This window comes from Pistacia vera, unplaced genomic scaffold (genome assembly GCF_008641045.1).
Source record: "Pistacia vera cultivar Batoury unplaced genomic scaffold, PisVer_v2 Contig898, whole genome shotgun sequence".
Lineage (NCBI taxonomy): Eukaryota > Viridiplantae > Streptophyta > Magnoliopsida > Sapindales > Anacardiaceae > Pistacia > Pistacia vera.
Genome location: NW_022196776.1, coordinates 191,016 through 208,194, shown reverse-complemented (window position 1 = coordinate 208,194; position 17,179 = coordinate 191,016). Strand labels below are relative to the sequence as shown.

General features: G+C 36.6%; 2 protein-coding genes across 2 annotated transcripts; both read left to right on the top strand.

Annotated features, from left to right (window-relative positions):
* The first annotated feature begins 6,367 nt into the window (after positions 1 to 6,367).
* LOC116119667 lies at positions 6,368 to 7,134 on the top strand. The gene has a single exon (XM_031405616.1). The coding sequence runs from the start codon at positions 6,556 to 6,558 to the stop codon at positions 7,039 to 7,041; it is 486 nt and encodes a 161-aa protein (XP_031261476.1). The 5' UTR covers positions 6,368 to 6,555; the 3' UTR covers positions 7,042 to 7,134.
* A 3,588-nt stretch (positions 7,135 to 10,722) lies between these two features.
* On the top strand, positions 10,723 to 16,796 carry LOC116119664 (phytochrome A). Its single transcript, XM_031405614.1, has 5 exons — positions 10,723 to 11,088; positions 11,817 to 13,875; positions 14,260 to 15,079; positions 15,900 to 16,190; positions 16,317 to 16,796. The coding sequence occupies exons 2-5, from the start codon at positions 11,823 to 11,825 to the stop codon at positions 16,525 to 16,527; spliced, it is 3,375 nt and encodes a 1,124-aa protein (XP_031261474.1). The 5' UTR covers positions 10,723 to 11,088; positions 11,817 to 11,822; the 3' UTR covers positions 16,528 to 16,796.
* Positions 16,797 to 17,179: the final 383 nt, after the last annotated feature.

Genomic DNA, 17,179 nt, shown 5'->3' with positions numbered 1-17,179 from the left:
ATTGTTCGGCGAGATTGGAGACAATGCCAGCGTCGTCAGCATAGGGGACGGCGAGAATAACCGGTCAACGTCGGGAAATCACTCTTATAAGAGACAGATCGAAGATTGGGGGTTTTGGGAAATCGCTTTTTTAGGTTCAAGACTCGTAACGAGCAAATATAATCATTTACGAGTTAATTGACTGTAACATGTTATATTCAAATTGTGAGAAAAAATGTATGAAATTGAATTATAAATGTTGTATTACCCTCTCTCTTATCTAGATTACAAGTGCATAAATAATTAAAAACGCAAAAAATAATACAACAGTAGTTGGATATATGATTTATATTTAGCATTCAAACCATTTTAAAAATCTTGTATCTGTGTCATTGTTCGGATTTTCATTCATTATTTGATCCAGTATCAATATTATGGGTTTCGTATAAACTCCTGCATACACTTTATTACTTCTCGTTGCTACAAATCAAAACACCAACAGATATTTAGAAAATATTGAGGATATGTTTGGTTTGTTATTTTGGATAAGATTTTAAAAATAATATTAGATAATTGAATAGGTTAATTATTACGAGATAAAATTTAAAAATTAACAAAAAAAATCTCCTAGGTTTGCTAATTTAACTAAACACCCTAATATATAATTTTTTTTGTAAAATAACAAAAACACCCCCACCCACCCACAGTGTCAGATTCTGGCCACCATCATCGAAATCTAGCGTTAAAACGCAGACTGGTTAGATCTAGCCGAACGTGCGTGGATCTAGCTTTTTCCGACCAAATCCACCACAGATATGGCCAGAAAAGGTCAGGTTGACAGCCAAATTTGGCCGTCAACAGTTGCAAAAGGCCAGATTTGACCGTCAGTGACGGCCAAAGATATTGTCGTCGTTGTCGATCAACGACGACCATTTCTTTGGTCGTTGCTGATGGCCAGATCGATCAATTACCGGTCAGTTCCAATCATTTGTAGATCGTTGTGACAGATTCCAGCTATCACCGATGGTAGTTGCCAGAATCTAGCAACTATAGGTGGATGGGGGTGTTTTTTTTAATTTTTAAACTTTTTTCTGTAGGTATTTAATGAAATTAATAAACTTAAAAGGTCTAAAAGGTAATTAAAAAATATAATAATATTTTCTAGATAATTAAATAAATAAATATTTTAAGAATAGGATATGAAATAATAAACCAAACGCACCCAGATTATTAAGCTATATCATGTGTATGAAACAACTGCCATCGTTTCTAAAATCTTTTAACGCCATCACATCTTACTAGCGAAGAGCCGAAGAGTATGTCAAATAGATATTTCATGGGCGATTTGTTGGTCCGGGCTCATGTATATCTGTTCAAGCCCAGACCCATCCCTGAAACTGAGTGATGGATTGGACACATTTAAGGAGATGAGGCTCATGCATGTGCACACTGTTAATCTTAGCAATTAACACAGCCGCTCCTCCTTTTTTCTTGTACCTTTTATGTTTGGTGCTGGTGGAACAATTAAACAATCACAAAGTATACAAGCTGTCTGTCTTGTTCAATGGCTGACAAAGTAGACCAGAAGGTCACAGACCTGACCTTTCATTGTCTTTTAATGGGTAAAAGATTCAGAAACAGAAACCTCACTTCATTATCAACTAATCTCTGTCACACAACAATTAGATCTGCTGCTCTATTGGTTACTCATCACAATTAACACATTCTTTTCTCTTTTCAAATGATTGGGTTTGATCATTAATTTTTTTTCTTAACATGACCATATCAATCATTGCACATGGATCCCATATTCTTTTCTGCATTAACTAATCTCACAGACCTTCCACTCACTCACCCATTTTAGAGTCCTTACAAACTCTCTGGTGGTTATTTTCATGCTCTCATCCATGTGTTTTTAAAGTAGAATCACCCTCTCTCTCTTCCTAAATTCAGAGTACTCACTCTTTTTTAAACAACCTGTAGCCGTCTGTTGCAGAACCAGATTAGTCTGCACGTACTGCTTTTCTCTTTATATATACATATATACTTCTTTCATTCCATGAACTCACTCCATTCATTTTCATTTTCATTTCTTCTTCAATATATGATGCTGCATATGGGTGTTGTTTCGAGACGCGTAAGTTGTCGGTATGAGAAGCTTAGGGAGGAAGATGATCATGAGGTGAAGTTAGCAGGAAGGCAGGCTAGAAGTAGTGGTAAAAGGTGCCAATGGGTGAAGAAAATTAATGGAGGGTTGAAGGGTCTTCGTTTATCTCGTTCAAGAAAACTTACATTGAAACCATTGCCAGTGATCCTATATTCAAGCAAGATTGGGAGGATTTATGCAGAAATAGTACAAAGACTGAAGATGGATGATTTGTGTCCCAGCATAATCTTCTCCACTCATTGGGGACTTCCTGTTTTATCTCATCCATCTCTTAATAAATGTAGCAGGAGTAGTGTTATTTTTTAATGCAAATCTGATCACCTATTAACGATTATTTGTAGCAGTACAATCACAATCACAACCTAATTAACTCTTATCTTCAATGGAGATGATCCATGCTATTGCTTTTCATATCTTTTGTGTACTGCATGCCTTCCTTTTATACCATTATTATTACAAGAATCCAACTACGCATTACCGAAATTCTTTGTTGTGTATAGATGCATTCAATTGGTAAAATAAGTGGTCAGATCATTTGGGCTCCTTCCTTTTTCATGGCCTGCTCCTATCTTACTGGACTTTGTATGGTGGGTTCGGCTTAGTTTTTTGGGATATAAAACCTATTAAAATACACCATAGCCATAGAAATAGGTGAAGAATGTGGAATACAAAGGCTAATCATTAATCTTGAAAGCAGATTAGGTAGGAAACTACATAATATAATACACCTGCTTTCAATAATCTAAATCTATGGAGGTCAGCCTCAATAATTTACCAACTAAAACTATGATTGATTAAGTTGTTGTACTGAATTATTGATTGATGGATCAGTAGGTATAATTACAACCCATTTCATATTGTATTCTGTATTAGAATAGATGGTAACGAACAAAACTCCTTTTCTTTATATAAACGTTTTTGTCAGGAAATTCCCTATTCATGAATATCCTCCTTCATGAATCATGCTGTCTTGGAATAGGAATAAACAAAAGTCTGGTGGGTTAATAAGGGGAGGTCATTATGGTTGAAACATCGCTGTAAAGGAGTTAAAGCAATAATTTATTAATGGAGCTTTCCACCTTACACATAAACAAATACACAAGTATGTCTATACAGTTTCCCTGATTATAAAAGGCAATGGAGATATATTATGATGAATGTTCTTGCTGATTAAGTTTGATTAATTATTGTCTCCAATGGCATATCGGAGAATGTGGTGTGTGGTGCCATGTACGAGCAGGAGAAGTTTGAGAACTGATTCCAGGAAGAATATAGAAGATATTCTCAACGCCAAGCTTTCTACCATCAAGGAAGATCCTGGTGAGATGTGTGAAGCTGCAGCAACTCTAACAACTCAGACAAACCGCCGCTCCTTCCCCAGAAAGCCCAAGAGTAAGAGAAAGATGACCAACATTAAGATGGGACGCTTATTCGTTCCCCATTTCACTCTCAAAGTCAAAGCTTCTCCAATATAACAAGAGGTTGCTTAATTTTACATCTTAAAGGTACTTCTTTGATTTGATTAGATTGGTTCTGCTCTCCCACCGCCGCTAGTAATTAGACACGCGTATATGCTTAAATTTCACATGTTTTGTGATCAAATAAGTACAGTGCAGGTGGGCATCCTTATCTTCTGTAATCCACTTTTAATCTTTTCAATAAGAGATGTAAATACACATAACCTGTTATATATTAACTGCTGCTTCATTAATTAAGTCTTCTGTTTCTATTGTTGTGAAAAACTTCTCCATTTGGTTAATTATTTTGGTTATTTTTAGGATAATAGTTTGAAAAAAGTAAAATTGGATTTAGAAATTAACAAAAATATCTCTTTATGTTTATTTATTTATTAAATATCCTTATAATAAAATATTAAAAATTAACAAAAACACCCTCAACCCACCCATTAAATATAAACAACTGGCCACCACCGTCGAAGGATGGCCAAAGTCACCATATCGGCGTACGACTGGCTGGATCTGGCCAGTCGTACATTGATATGACTTTTTTTGGTCAGATCTACTGCTAGGTCTGGCCATTAACGGCCAGATCTGACCGCATTTGGTCGTCAACGATAGTTAAAGATATGACCGTTATTGATGGTTAACGACTAGCTACAGCTAAAGATCTAGCTGTTGAAGACCAGATCTTTGGCCGTAGATCTAGCCAGAAAATGCTAGATCGGTGTACTATCAGCCATATTTAGCCAGTAGTGCGCTATTATACTAGATTCTGACAGTGGTGGTCGAAATCTAGTAAATGTGGGTTATTAGGGTGTTTTTGTTAATTTTTAAATTTTTTGGGGGTGTTTATTAAATTAACAAATTTAAGAGGTTTAAAAAAAATTGAATAATATAGAGTAATATTTTAAGAATAAAAGAATCAAAGACCAATTTTCTATTTAACTTTATTAGGAAAACCAGGATAATATTTTAAAGAGTGTACCAAACGGAGCTTGTTTTGGATTGATTTTCCTAGGAAAAGTTTATTAAAAGGTAATAATAATAAGTCACACCTACTAACATTAATTAGATGGATATGATGCACCTGTCTTACCTCTCAAGTTCATATCTCATTTACCCCTTTTTAACAAGAAGTGCAAGTTATTAACTGGACCATTAATTCAATCTTCTGTTACTAGTCTTGGAACATAAGTTATCAATTCTTTTCATGAATTGGGTGGCTTGGTCTCTCCTTTATTGTAATTAGTAATAAAGTGAAAGTGATATGGTTGGTCTCAGGTTTAAATTACAAGAACGGTTGTTAATATTGTTGGTCATAGACTATAGGGTTTGTCTTATTTCGGAAGCCTTGTTCAAAGTTAAAGGACTAGCCGAGGTGGGCGTAAACTGACCCGGATACTCCCGATAACCAAAAAAAAAAATATATGGTTACTTGGGAAATAATGGTCCGTTTGGTTCATTATTCTGATACTTTTTAGAATAATATTTTGAAAAAGTTAAATTGGATGGGTATTACGATGTAGGATTTGGAAATTAACAAAAATATCCCTTATATTTGTTTATTTACTAAAAACCTATATAATAAAATATTAAAAGTTAACAAAAACACCCCAAACCCACCCATTAAATACAAACAACCAGCCATCACCGCCGGAGGGTTGCTGGGGTGTTTTTGTAATTTCTAAAAAAAATATTTAGGAGTGTTTAGTTAAATAAACAAATTTAGGAGGGTTTAAAAGAAATTAAATAATATAGAATAATATTTTAAAAATAAGTCAATTTTACTGTTTAACTTTATTGGAAATATTAATAATAGTATTCCCAATAGAGTAACAAACGGAGCCTAAGACTCCGTTTGGTTCCCTTTTGGGAATACTACTATTAGTATTCCCAATAAAGTTAAACAGTAAAATTGCAAAAACTCGCAATATTATTCAATTTTTTTTAAACCCCCTAAATTTGTTAATTTAATAAAAAACCCCTGAATATTTTTTAAAAAATTATAAAAAACCCCCCAACAACTTATATTTATCAGATTCCGATCACCACCACCGAAAAATGATCAGAATCTAGTATAATGGTGCACTACCGGCTGAATTTGGCCGGTAGTGCGCCGATTTAGCATTTTCTAACCAGATCCACGATGGATCTAGCTGGAAAAGGCCAGAACTAAGGCCAAAGATCTGGTTGTCTTTGGTCGTAGTCAATCATCAACGACGGCAAATACATGGTCGTCGTTGACCATCAACGACGGCTGTAATATTTAGGTTAATTTTCAAAATTTTACATTGTAATATCCATCAAATTTAACTTTTTTTAAAAGATTATTCTAAAAATTACCCAATAATGAATCAAACGAACCCTAAGTATTTGCGGATATTCCAATATGAAGTTATGTGTTGATTAACTTTTGTTTTTGGTGTTTGTGATTTTAAATGACTTGGAACTGCTTTTGTAGCCAAAATAAAAAAGGAGAGTTTTGGTCCTTTCGGGCACGAAGCCTGCAAGAGTTCACAAGATTACTTGGTTATGTCTCTGTCAACAACTGGTTTATATGTCTGCCACCAAAGCCAACACGTGGAGCTTTAAGTATTCTTGTCTTCCTTATGTGGATAGCGTATACACATCATATACATACATTCCTAGTTAGATCAAACTCAAATTTTATTTAGTGGTTACTGTTAGAAGTTGGAAAAATCATAGAAGTCGTGACAGAGACAAAGTTTCTGTGGGCCTACAACTGTGGCGAAAAAATTGAAAATTTCTCAACTTTGAATTCCATTATTTCTGAAGAAAGAAGAGAAACTTTAATTGAGATTTGATGGGTTCTCTTCTTTTTCTTCTCTTTTGATCTCATCTATCAGTATCAAGGGCTGTATTAATTAGCCCTTGTTTCAGTTTTATGATTTTGTTCTTTCTATGGTATGTTAATACATATATCTGTTGATGTCCGAGTTGGATAAAGAAATTTCCAGAGTTGGTGGCACTGTTGATGATGATGAAGATGATGATCAGACGGTTGGAGGTGGTGGTGGTGGCGGCCGTCGTGGTGGTGGGGTCCATGGGAATGATGGTGAAGAGAAGCAGGGAGGGTTTGGGTGTGCACAGAATTTTGGAAGAAGGGCTAAGAAGTTGGTCCTGCTTCCAGTGGCAAAGGCCAAGAAGCAACTCTATAACAGAAGACAAAGACAACAAAACAAAAGGGTTTCACTTTCTGATGCTTCTGCGAATGCTGGTGAGAAATTTGGTGGTACTAGTAGTAAAGTTTGCTTCTCTTGTTTTATGCAACCTCCAACTTTGGATTCATCTGCTGAGTCTATCGAAAGTGACCCCAATGATCCTAACTTCTCTAATGAGATGTTGAGGTCTTTGATTGAGAATAATGATTTCTATTCTAAAGAATGCAATCCCCACCTGAATTTTCATGGGTGAATTATTCTCGAGGATTGATATTGTTGTTTTGTGGTTGTGATTGTTGAGAAATTCCTCAAAAGCTTCAAAGAAAAGTTATGGTTTTTGCTGAAATTGATAGCTTTTGCTAGAGAGATCAAACATTTGCGTGCTTAATTGGTTTCAGCAGATGCTAAGAACTTCGTTTTGACATATATATAGAAATTATTCATGGTTTCAGCACTGTGATCCACTGCCCAAGCAAAAGAGGCTATTGAAACCCCGTCTAGTACTTAGATTTTAGAGAAATAGTGTTAATATTCATATTCTTAAGGCATGATTTTATCATTTCGTTCTGTGTATACCATAAAGCATGATTGAGTTCAGAATTCTGTGTACCGTTTGTTACTTCCCGAGCCTTGTTTATCTATCCTGTAAAATAGGAATGGTGAAGACTTTTGAATTTAGAGCTGCCTTCTAATGGCTTGTTAGAGTACAAATTTGTGAATGATGCCTCCTAGCCCCTTCCCCTACTTGCTTTATCTAAGCTACTTAGTCTTTAAGGATCAGTTATGTCTGAAACACATGGTTCACACATGAATTATGTTTTAGTAAGAAAGCGACTGCCGGGCCACACAAGATAAACAGAAAAAATAGTTCAAATCTCAATACAAAATTGTTTTAAATTTTATATGAATGACTGTTATTCGCTGACTTTCTAAGGTCTAAGTCTAACCTTTTGCTCCCCTACTGAAAAGAGGCAAAGCCGCTTCGCACCACTGATAGGCTATGACTACTTAAGATTCAATTCAAAAGACCCTACTTAGTTTTGCAAGCCTTTGTCATTGTCAGTCAACGAAGTAGAGCCTGAATATCAAAATGGACAAGTTTCTGGAAATCGTACTTTAGAGTGTATATTTAGAACATCTTCCTGAAATTTGACAACTACTAGTAGTAGAATTCTGCCCTAAATTGGTAGCTTTTATGGTTAAAAGTTATTGTTCTGTTGCTCATGGATATTCTTGCACGCTTATGGCAAAGTACTGCAACCATGTTTTAGATCAATTCTTCTACTTGTGTTTTACATTTGTTCTCAAAGTCTCGCACATTTCAGCCTTCTGCAATGACAATTTCTCAACATTTTCAGATTCAAGGTCTATGTTTGTTTCTTTTATCTTTCGTTCTTTCTCGTATGAGTGTTATGAACTATTGTTCATTTAGATGGAACTCATGGGTTCAACAATGATTCCTGTTAGAATCTTTCAAATCAGATTATACAACCTTTAATTCTGGACAAAATTTTGGCTTTTAAGCCAGAGAGACAGGGTAAGGCCGCCTACAATCATAGTTCTCTACCTTCACCAATCTCCATATTGATAATAATGACATGGTCCACTTTATTCATGTTGTGATAATAACATAGATGTATTTTAATATACTTTTTCTTGGCTCCACTCCTGGAATTTGGCGAATAACAATAGCCAGGGGGTGTGCTTCTAGTTGCTGGGAATAGTTTGTATTTTTTATTAACTTTTATAAGACTTCAATGGTCCTAAAGACAACTTAAGATTCAACAAGCAAGTTAGTTTTCAGTATGACAACACAGGTATTGATTGGGGTTATCAATTTGCTTGGTTCTTCCATTTAGCAGCATGAAATGCTCTTTGACTGAAAAACTCTTAAATCATGGATTATGTTCTGAATTCCGGCACCTGAGAGACTTTGAAGCTTCCTTGCGTTGAAACAATGATATAGGATTAGGATAAATAAGAGGATAACTTTTTGTTATGCTTCGATTTGTGCGCAGCATATTGCCAGTTAAGTAGGTATCAGAACTCATCGCTAATGGCATCTCAATCACATTATGATCAGAACACGCGGTAACTGCTCTTATTTACTGTCACTTGTACATTAATCCCAGCCATGGCTTATGAACTGAAACTGAGTTATGGTTAACAAAATTCTCCCTGAAACCAAATAGCTTGTGTCCGTGACAACAATAGTTAAACAGGAGAAAAAAATAAAAAAAGAAAAAAGAAAAGCTCATTGTACTGAGTACATGCATTCTGTTTTTATCAATATCAACCTGCCAGAATCAATCAATAGTAAGTAAATAACAGGCAGCAACAAATTAATAGCATTTCGGCATTCTGTACAGGGAAGTAAAAGTTGCTGGAATCTTGCACCTTCTGTAGAATTGAGACTGGATACATTCACAAAGGTTAAAAGAATCATGGCACCAAATCTTTCTGGAAAGAAAAAAAAAACTTCTATCTACACGGTTTGGAATCTCAAACAGATATATTCCTACCCAATTGGTCAAAGGTGAAAAGTATAGGTTCTAAATCATGTATCACTGGAGAATTTTCATTAGTGCACTCTGAAAGAACACTGGGAAACACGGGAGGTAAGAGACTAAGAGTCCTGGGGCTACATAATTGACAACTCCAGGAATTATTGCACCTTACGATACCCAAATCTTTCCATGTACTTGTTCCCACAACTCTCAAACCCCAACAACTGCAAGATATGAAAGCTACAGACACACCACATGCTCTTTAGTTACAGCAACTATAAGATAGGAAACCAAAATATCATTACCCAATCAAAGTATTATTCTATTCTAATATCCTGATGTGGGGACTCCCGAGTAATGAAATTTCATTGCATTGAATCTTCTATACTCCCATGAACAAACGTAAGTAATGAGAAATCAGAAGCTTTAACATGATTAAATAGAATGTGAATTTACAGTTACACCTTAAAGTTCTCATTTTTTAACAACACCTGTACTCGAGTTTAACTTCTCTAGAACAGATAAAAAGAAAGCTTAAAAAGAAGTAAATAATTAAACTCTCTTTGGAACAGATAACAGAAAACTTATAAAGAAGTTAATAGTTTGGTTTTGTTAACGTCTCGGGGACAGAAAACAGAAAACTTGAGAAGAAGAAGGAGCTAATAATTTGAGTTTGCAATAAAAATGGAGATTGAAGATAAACAAGGCAAGTGGGGTGAGCAAGCAAACGGGGCCATGAGATAAGAGAGGGTGCACTGATGGTAGCAATAATTAACGGCAAGGGATGAAGGGATAAGCATACAAATTAAGTGTCTACAACTGTACTTTGCAAAAGTGGAGAGGGATGGGCCAAACTGTTAATGCGGTGGCAAGTGTCAGATGCAGATGGGTCTAGCACCAAAAACTATAGTAACAACACGTGACTCCCATAACTCACTTTCTTGTTTGTATTGGACTCAACTTGGCGGTCATGGAGTCATGGACAGTGTCTCATGGCTTTGACATTGGGTTCTGATTTCTCAACTCATTCTACAAGCTTCTCTTCTCTCAGCAGCTCTATTGGATTGAAACATTTTATATTACTATTCTTATCTCATCTCACCAATAAAGAAACTCTCTTCTATTATCTTTCTCCGGCAGGAGGAAACATACCTCTCCTTGTATGGTAATATGGTAACATACTAGACACCGTCTCCATCTCTCTGTCTCTTCTCTTGCATCCATAAATCTTTAAAAAAGATTAACCTGTTTTTTTATATATTATCTTGTAAGTCTCAAAAAGATACTTTCCTTATATATACATATTATAGCATTTTATCTTTTCAAGGCCTCATTCAATGTTACAAGTTGTTCTATTATTACCATATTAATCAATATATTAACATAATATGATATAATTATTCAATGAAAAGAACTATATTTTATATATGTATGGATTGGGTACAGACACAGTATCAAAACTGACCCACCCTCCATGAATGTGATATTTGTGTATATAACTAATAATATATTTGCTGTTACTATTGTCCATGGTGGTCCCTTCTAACTGGTAACTACTTAAGAGTCTTAGACTACTATGCCTTTCAACTTTCAAAAGGGAAGTGAAGCCTGTGAAGGGACTCAGATACATGAGACAGGGAGTTGCCTCCTAACTTCTAATTGCTACACTTCCTCTTCATATACATACCCATTTCCATGCTTTTCTTATTCTTCAACTAGTTTGGACTTGGAGGAGGTCGCGGGATCTTACTTAACTCAGCTTTCTTTTATATCGCTTTCCTCAGCCCAACAAGGTATGAACCTTTCCTTTTCATTCTTTAAATGGTCAACTTGTTTCCTTTTCAGCTTAGCTTCTATATTTGGTTTGTGGGTTCTTTAAATTGTTATCAAGCTTTGATCTTTCTCTGTTTCTTAGCGTCTGAAGTTGTGTGATGCGTGAAGTGTTTTGGGTTGTAGTCCTGTATGAGTTAGTTTCTCGCTGAACCATTTTGAAGTTCTGGTATCCCCTTCTAGCTGAGCTAGTCCTTCTGATGTTTGATTATAGTAAGTTTAGTTTCTTTGTATAGTGTAGAATTGGATGAAAAACTTTGGATCCGAGCAAGTTAGCCTTCGAAAGTAATTGTTCTCCTCACAAGATTGATTTCTTGTATTATTGTTCACTGTGATATAGGAAATTAGGTATTGATGGTATGGCATAGTTGATTTCCTTATGTCATTCTTCTTTTTCTTTTTCCTAAATCTAATGTTTTTTCTGCTTATCACTCGGGTTACCATTACAAGAGCATATTCAAAGAAATTCCTGAACTCTACTAATTATTATTGTTATTTTTACTACTGGACATTAGTGGTAGTGCTGTTAAGATGATTATGGCTACAATGATGATCATAAGTATGATGATATTTATTGCTATTTTCCAGAATCAATTCTATCAGTCCTTTTAAGTTCCTAGACGAGTCCCAGATTATTATTATTATTATTATTATTTTTTTTAATTTCTATCTCCTTCTTTTAAAAAATCAGGTGAAAATGTCCTCTTCAAGGCCAAGCCAATCATCTAACAATTCAGGGAGGTCAAGACATAGTGCTAGGATTATTGCTCAGACCACTGTAGATGCAAAGCTTCATGCAGACTTTGAATCATCGGGTAGTTCCTTTGACTACTCGAGTTCAGTGCGAGTTACCAACTCAGTTGGTGAACAGCAACCTAGGTCTGATAAAGTAACTGCAGCTTATCTTCATCACATACAGAAAGGCAAGCTGATCCAGCCATTTGGGTGCTTGCTAGCCTTAGATGAGAAAACTTTCAAAGTCATTGCATACAGTGAAAATGCCCCTGAAATGTTGACAATGGTTAGTCATGCAGTCCCAAGCGTTGGAGACCACCCAGTTCTTGGAGTTGGAACTGACATAAGGACAATCTTTACCGCCCCCAGCGCCTCTGCATTGCAGAAGGCCCTAGGATTTGGAGAGGTTTCTCTTTTGAATCCCATTTTGGTCCACTGTAAGACCTCTGGGAAGCCCTTTTATGCGATTGTCCATCGAGTAACAGGTAGCTTGATCATTGACTTTGAACCCGTGAAGCCTTATGAAGTTCCCATGACTGCTGCTGGGGCCCTGCAGTCATACAAACTTGCAGCCAAAGCAATTACCCGCTTGCAGTCTTTAGCTAGTGGGAGTATGGAGAGGCTCTGTGATACTATGGTTCAGGAGGTGTTTGAACTCACAGGTTATGATAGGGTGATGGCTTATAAATTTCATGATGACGACCATGGTGAAGTGGTCTCTGAGATCACAAAGCCTGTTCTGGAGCCATATTTAGGTTTGCACTATCCAGCCACTGATATTCCTCAGGCTGCACGCTTTCTGTTTATGAAGAATAAGGTCCGTATGATTGTTGATTGTCGTGCTAAACATGTCAAGGTGCTTCAAGATGAGAAACTTCCTTTTGATCTAACCTTGTGTGGTTCAACCTTAAGAGCTCCTCACATTTGCCATTTACAATATATGGAAAACATGAATTCTATTGCATCTCTAGTAATGGCAGTTGTAGTGAATGAGGAGGAGGAAGAGGGTGACAGCCCTACTTCTGTACAACCACAGAAAAGAAAGAGACTTTGGGGTTTAGTAGTCTGCCATAACTCGACTCCAAGGTTTGTTCCATTCCCTCTTAGGTATGCCTGTGAGTTTCTGGCTCAGGTATTTGCCATACATGTCAATAAGGAGCTGGAGTTGGAGAATCAAATCGTTGAAAAGAACATCCTGCGTACTCAGACTCTCTTGTGTGATATGCTTATGCGGGATGCTCCCTTGGGCATTGTGACACAGACCCCAAATATTATGGATCTTGTCAAAAGTGATGGGGCTGCCCTGTTATACAAGAACAAGATATGGAGATTGGGAGTGACTCCAAGTGACTTCCAGATACATGATATAGCATCTTGGCTCTCTGAATACCATATGGATTCCACAGGTTTGAGTACAGATAGCTTATATGATGCGGGTTTCCCAGGGGCCCTGGCTCTTGGAGATGTAGTCTGTGGAATGGCAGCTGTAAGGATATCTTCCAAGGACATCATTTTCTGGTTCCGGTCACACACTGCTTCAGAGATTCGTTGGGGTGGTGCAAAGCATGAACCGGATGAGAAGGATGATGGTAGGAGGATGCATCCAAGATCATCGTTCAAGGCTTTCCTTGAAGTTGTCAAAACAAGGAGCTTACCTTGGAAAGACTACGAAATGGATGCAATCCATTCTTTGCAGCTTATATTAAGAAATGCGTTCAAAGATGTTGAAGCTGTGGATATAGACAGCAAATCAATCCACTCAAAGCTCAGTGACCTCAAAATAGAAGGGATGAAAGAACTTGAAGCAGTCACAAGTGAAATGGTCCGTCTCATTGAAACAGCTACAGTGCCAATTTTGGCAGTTGATGGTGATGGACTGGTTAATGGATGGAATACAAAAATCGCTGAGTTAACAGGTCTTCCCGTTGAAAAAGCAATAGGAAAGCATTTGCTCACACTTGTGGAAGATTCTTCAATTGACACAGTCAAAAGGATGCTATTCTTGGCATTGCAGGGTATGTGCTAATTCATCATACTAACCATCTTTCATTTATTAAGGGTTACTAATAATAAACATTTGCATAAAAATGAGTGTCTTTATTCATGTGATCAGCACAAAAATGAGTATAATTTTGTTTATTCTTGTGCATTAGATTGATATAGAAGACTGATAAAACATAGGAAGCCTTAGTGGTCTATTTTACCCTATGCACTGTCCTATAAAGATAGGAAAAGAAACTTACATTCTCCACCCACCAAACCCCACCCAGGAGGGGAGGGGCGGAGAGGAGATTATATTTGAAGTTTTGTAACACAGGGATTGATTTTCATATTTCCAGTGAAATTCTTTGATTTCTGACTGTTTTTTAATTGTCTGTTTTTTTCTCTGTTCTGATCAGGTCAAGAGGAGCAGGGCATTGAATTTGAGATCAAAACATATGGATCTAAGACTGACACCAGCCCCCCCATCAGTTTAGTTGTGAATGCTTGTGCAAGCAGGGACCTCCATGAAAATGTTGTTGGTGTTTGTTTTGTGGCACAAGATATCACTGGTCAGAAAAATGTGATGGACAAATTCACCAAGATTGAAGGTGATTACAAAGCAATCGTACAAAACCCAAACCCATTGATACCCCCCATATTTGGTACAGATGAATTTGGATGGTGCTCTGAGTGGAATCCAGCGATGGAAAAGTTAACTGGGTGGAAAAGAGAGGAAGTGGTAGACAAATTACTTTTGGCGGAAGTTTTTGGGACCAACGTGGCATTATGTCGGCTCAAGAATCAAGAGGCTTTTGTTAATCTTGGCATTGTACTAAACAATGCCATGACTGGTCAGGATCCTGAGAAGGTTCCTTTTGGTTTCTTTGGTCGGAATGGAAAGTATGTGGAATGCTTATTGTGTGTGAGTAAGAAATTGGACAGAGATGGAGCTGTCACCGGTGTCTTCTGCTTCTTGCAGCTTGCCAGTCAAGAGCTACAACAAGCACTTCATGTCCAGCGATTGTCAGAACAAACTGCCATGAAGAGATTGAAAGCATTAGCTTATATTAAAAGGCAGATACGGAATCCTCTTTCTGGGATCATATTTTCTCGGAAAATGCTGGAGGAAACTGAGCTAGGAGCAGAACAGAAACAACTTTTGCTTACTAGTTCGCAGTGCCAGCACCAGCTCAGTAAGGTTCTTGATGACTCAGATCTTGATAGCATCATTGATGGGTATGATAAACTCCAATCTCTATGAGTGAATATTCTTTTTCCTTTACCTAATGCCGCTCCATCATGTTCTTCTCAAACATTGTCATGTAGCATAGAAGTTGTGCACTGCATCCTCTGTCCTTGATTCTTAAAGGGCCTGGCATACCAGTTTATGTGCACTATCTACACAAGCTGTGTTCTTTTAGGAGTTACAAAAATACCAAGTTTCTCACTTTATCAGAATGAAGTAGAATTTTTTTTTTTTTTCTAAAAGTTAAAGTTTATAGGAAAGAGTCCTACCATGATATATTAGCTCTAACAGTTAAAGCTTACTCAAGTTCTCCTAGCATGTTTATGAGAGACCACATTTTGATCTTTATACCTTGGTTATATACAGTAGAATTGTGGTTGAAACCAGGTCATTCTCAAATGTTCCACATTCCATAAAGAGCTTTCAGAATCCTTATAAGTTTGGATTTGATATGCACATTGGAGTGTTTAAGTTCAAGAACAAAAACAGTGACTATTGACTGAACCCTTTTTCTGACTTTGAGTTTTTTTTTTGCTCTGGTTATTTCTGATGTTTTCTACTGACTTTCTACTAAACTATGTTTAGTTTGCATAAGGAATGGAATTCTAATTATTTGCACATTTCCTGCATAGCTGACCCTTTTTTACTGAAAGAATTCAATTTCTGTTGACTTCATAATGTGAGAGGTCAACCTGCAGCCCTTTGAAGATGGGTGGGAGGATGTGGGCGATTTTTGTGATTTAGTTCATGCTTTCTCACTTTGATCTATTTTAACCTGATGCTTCTTTTTCTTTCTTGGATTCATAACAGCTACTTGGATCTGGAAATGGTTGAGTTCACCCTGCATGAAGTGTTGGTGGCCTCTATCAGTCAAGTCATGGTGAAGAGCACTGCAAAGGGCATCCAAATAGTCAATGAAACAGCAGAAGGGTTCATGAGTGAAACCTTATATGGAGATAGTATTAGGCTTCAACAGGTTTTAGCTGATTTCTTGCTCATATCAGTTACTTTTACCTCAAATGGAGGTCATCTTACAGTTTCAGCTAATTTAACCAAAGATCAGTTAGGACAATCTGTTCATCTTGCACGTTTGGAGCTCAGGTACTGTAAAATTTTCATACTATTCACCAATTGGTCTGTTACGGTAACATTGGAATATATATGCTAAACTTTGGTGTACAAATGATTGATAATTAGTATAAATACTTGGTTTCATTTTTGTCTCAGGATAACACATACGGGTGGGGGGATACCCGAAGCATTGCTGAACCAAATGTTTGGAACTAATGGAGACATATCTGAGGAGGGCATTAGCCTGCTTATTAGCAGGAAGCTGGTAAAGCTTATGAATGGAGATGTGCAGTATCTGAGGGAAGAAGGGAAGTCAACTTTCATCATGTCTGTTGAACTTGCTGCAGCCCACAAGTCTCGGGTCTAATCAATTTTCGAGGAACTAAGTTCTATAGCTTTTTGTGTACAGATAAAAAATGATTTTGAAGTTCAATCCTGAATTTCCCCCTAGCTTGTTGTTTGAATCTGTTCAATTTTATCTTTGGCCTGTTTGTGTTTGTTCCAAGTTGTAAATAATGCAGTTTCATTTGTCTCTGTGAACAAATTCACACTTGCTCGATCAACTGTTAGAATTTTTTCATCTTTCTTGTGATGAATTGCTTCAATTTTCTAATCCAAAGTTGGTGTTTCAGTGAATTTTGTCAATTTGAGTATTTGGTGGCTTTAAGGCTATTTTGTCACCTTTGGTTTGTTGTGGTTTTCAGCAATGATATTTTTATATTGTTCAGAATATTTTTATATCTTCTTTCTCTGTAAATCAGCATATGACCACCTTCTCATCTAAACATTCATTGGAATCACTGCTCTTGCACTTCATTTGCATTCTAAATAATGGGGGGTGGGGTAGTTGTTTAAATACAAAAGAAAACCACATGATGTGGTTTGTTAAGAATCTGAATGTATGTTCATAAGATCGTGAATATGAATTTTATGGATTCCAATATGCAATAAACTGTTTGATTGTTTGCATTGTTATTAATGATAAAAGTTTCACAATATCTCCTTTTTAATGCTCTTTT

Bases quoted from the DNA above. Each gene is read 5' to 3' on its own strand.
- LOC116119667 (XM_031405616.1), top strand. From the start codon at position 6,556: ATGTCCGAGTTGGATAAAGAAATTTCCAGAGTTGGTGGCACTGTTGAT.
- LOC116119664 (XM_031405614.1), top strand. From the start codon at position 11,823: ATGTCCTCTTCAAGGCCAAGCCAATCATCTAACAATTCAGGGAGGTCA. The intron at 15,080-15,899 runs GTATGATAAACT...GATTCATAACAG, and splicing joins CTTGATAGCATCATTGATGG to CTACTTGGATCTGGAAATGG. The intron at 16,191-16,316 runs GTACTGTAAAAT...TTTTTGTCTCAG, and splicing joins CTTGCACGTTTGGAGCTCAG to GATAACACATACGGGTGGGG.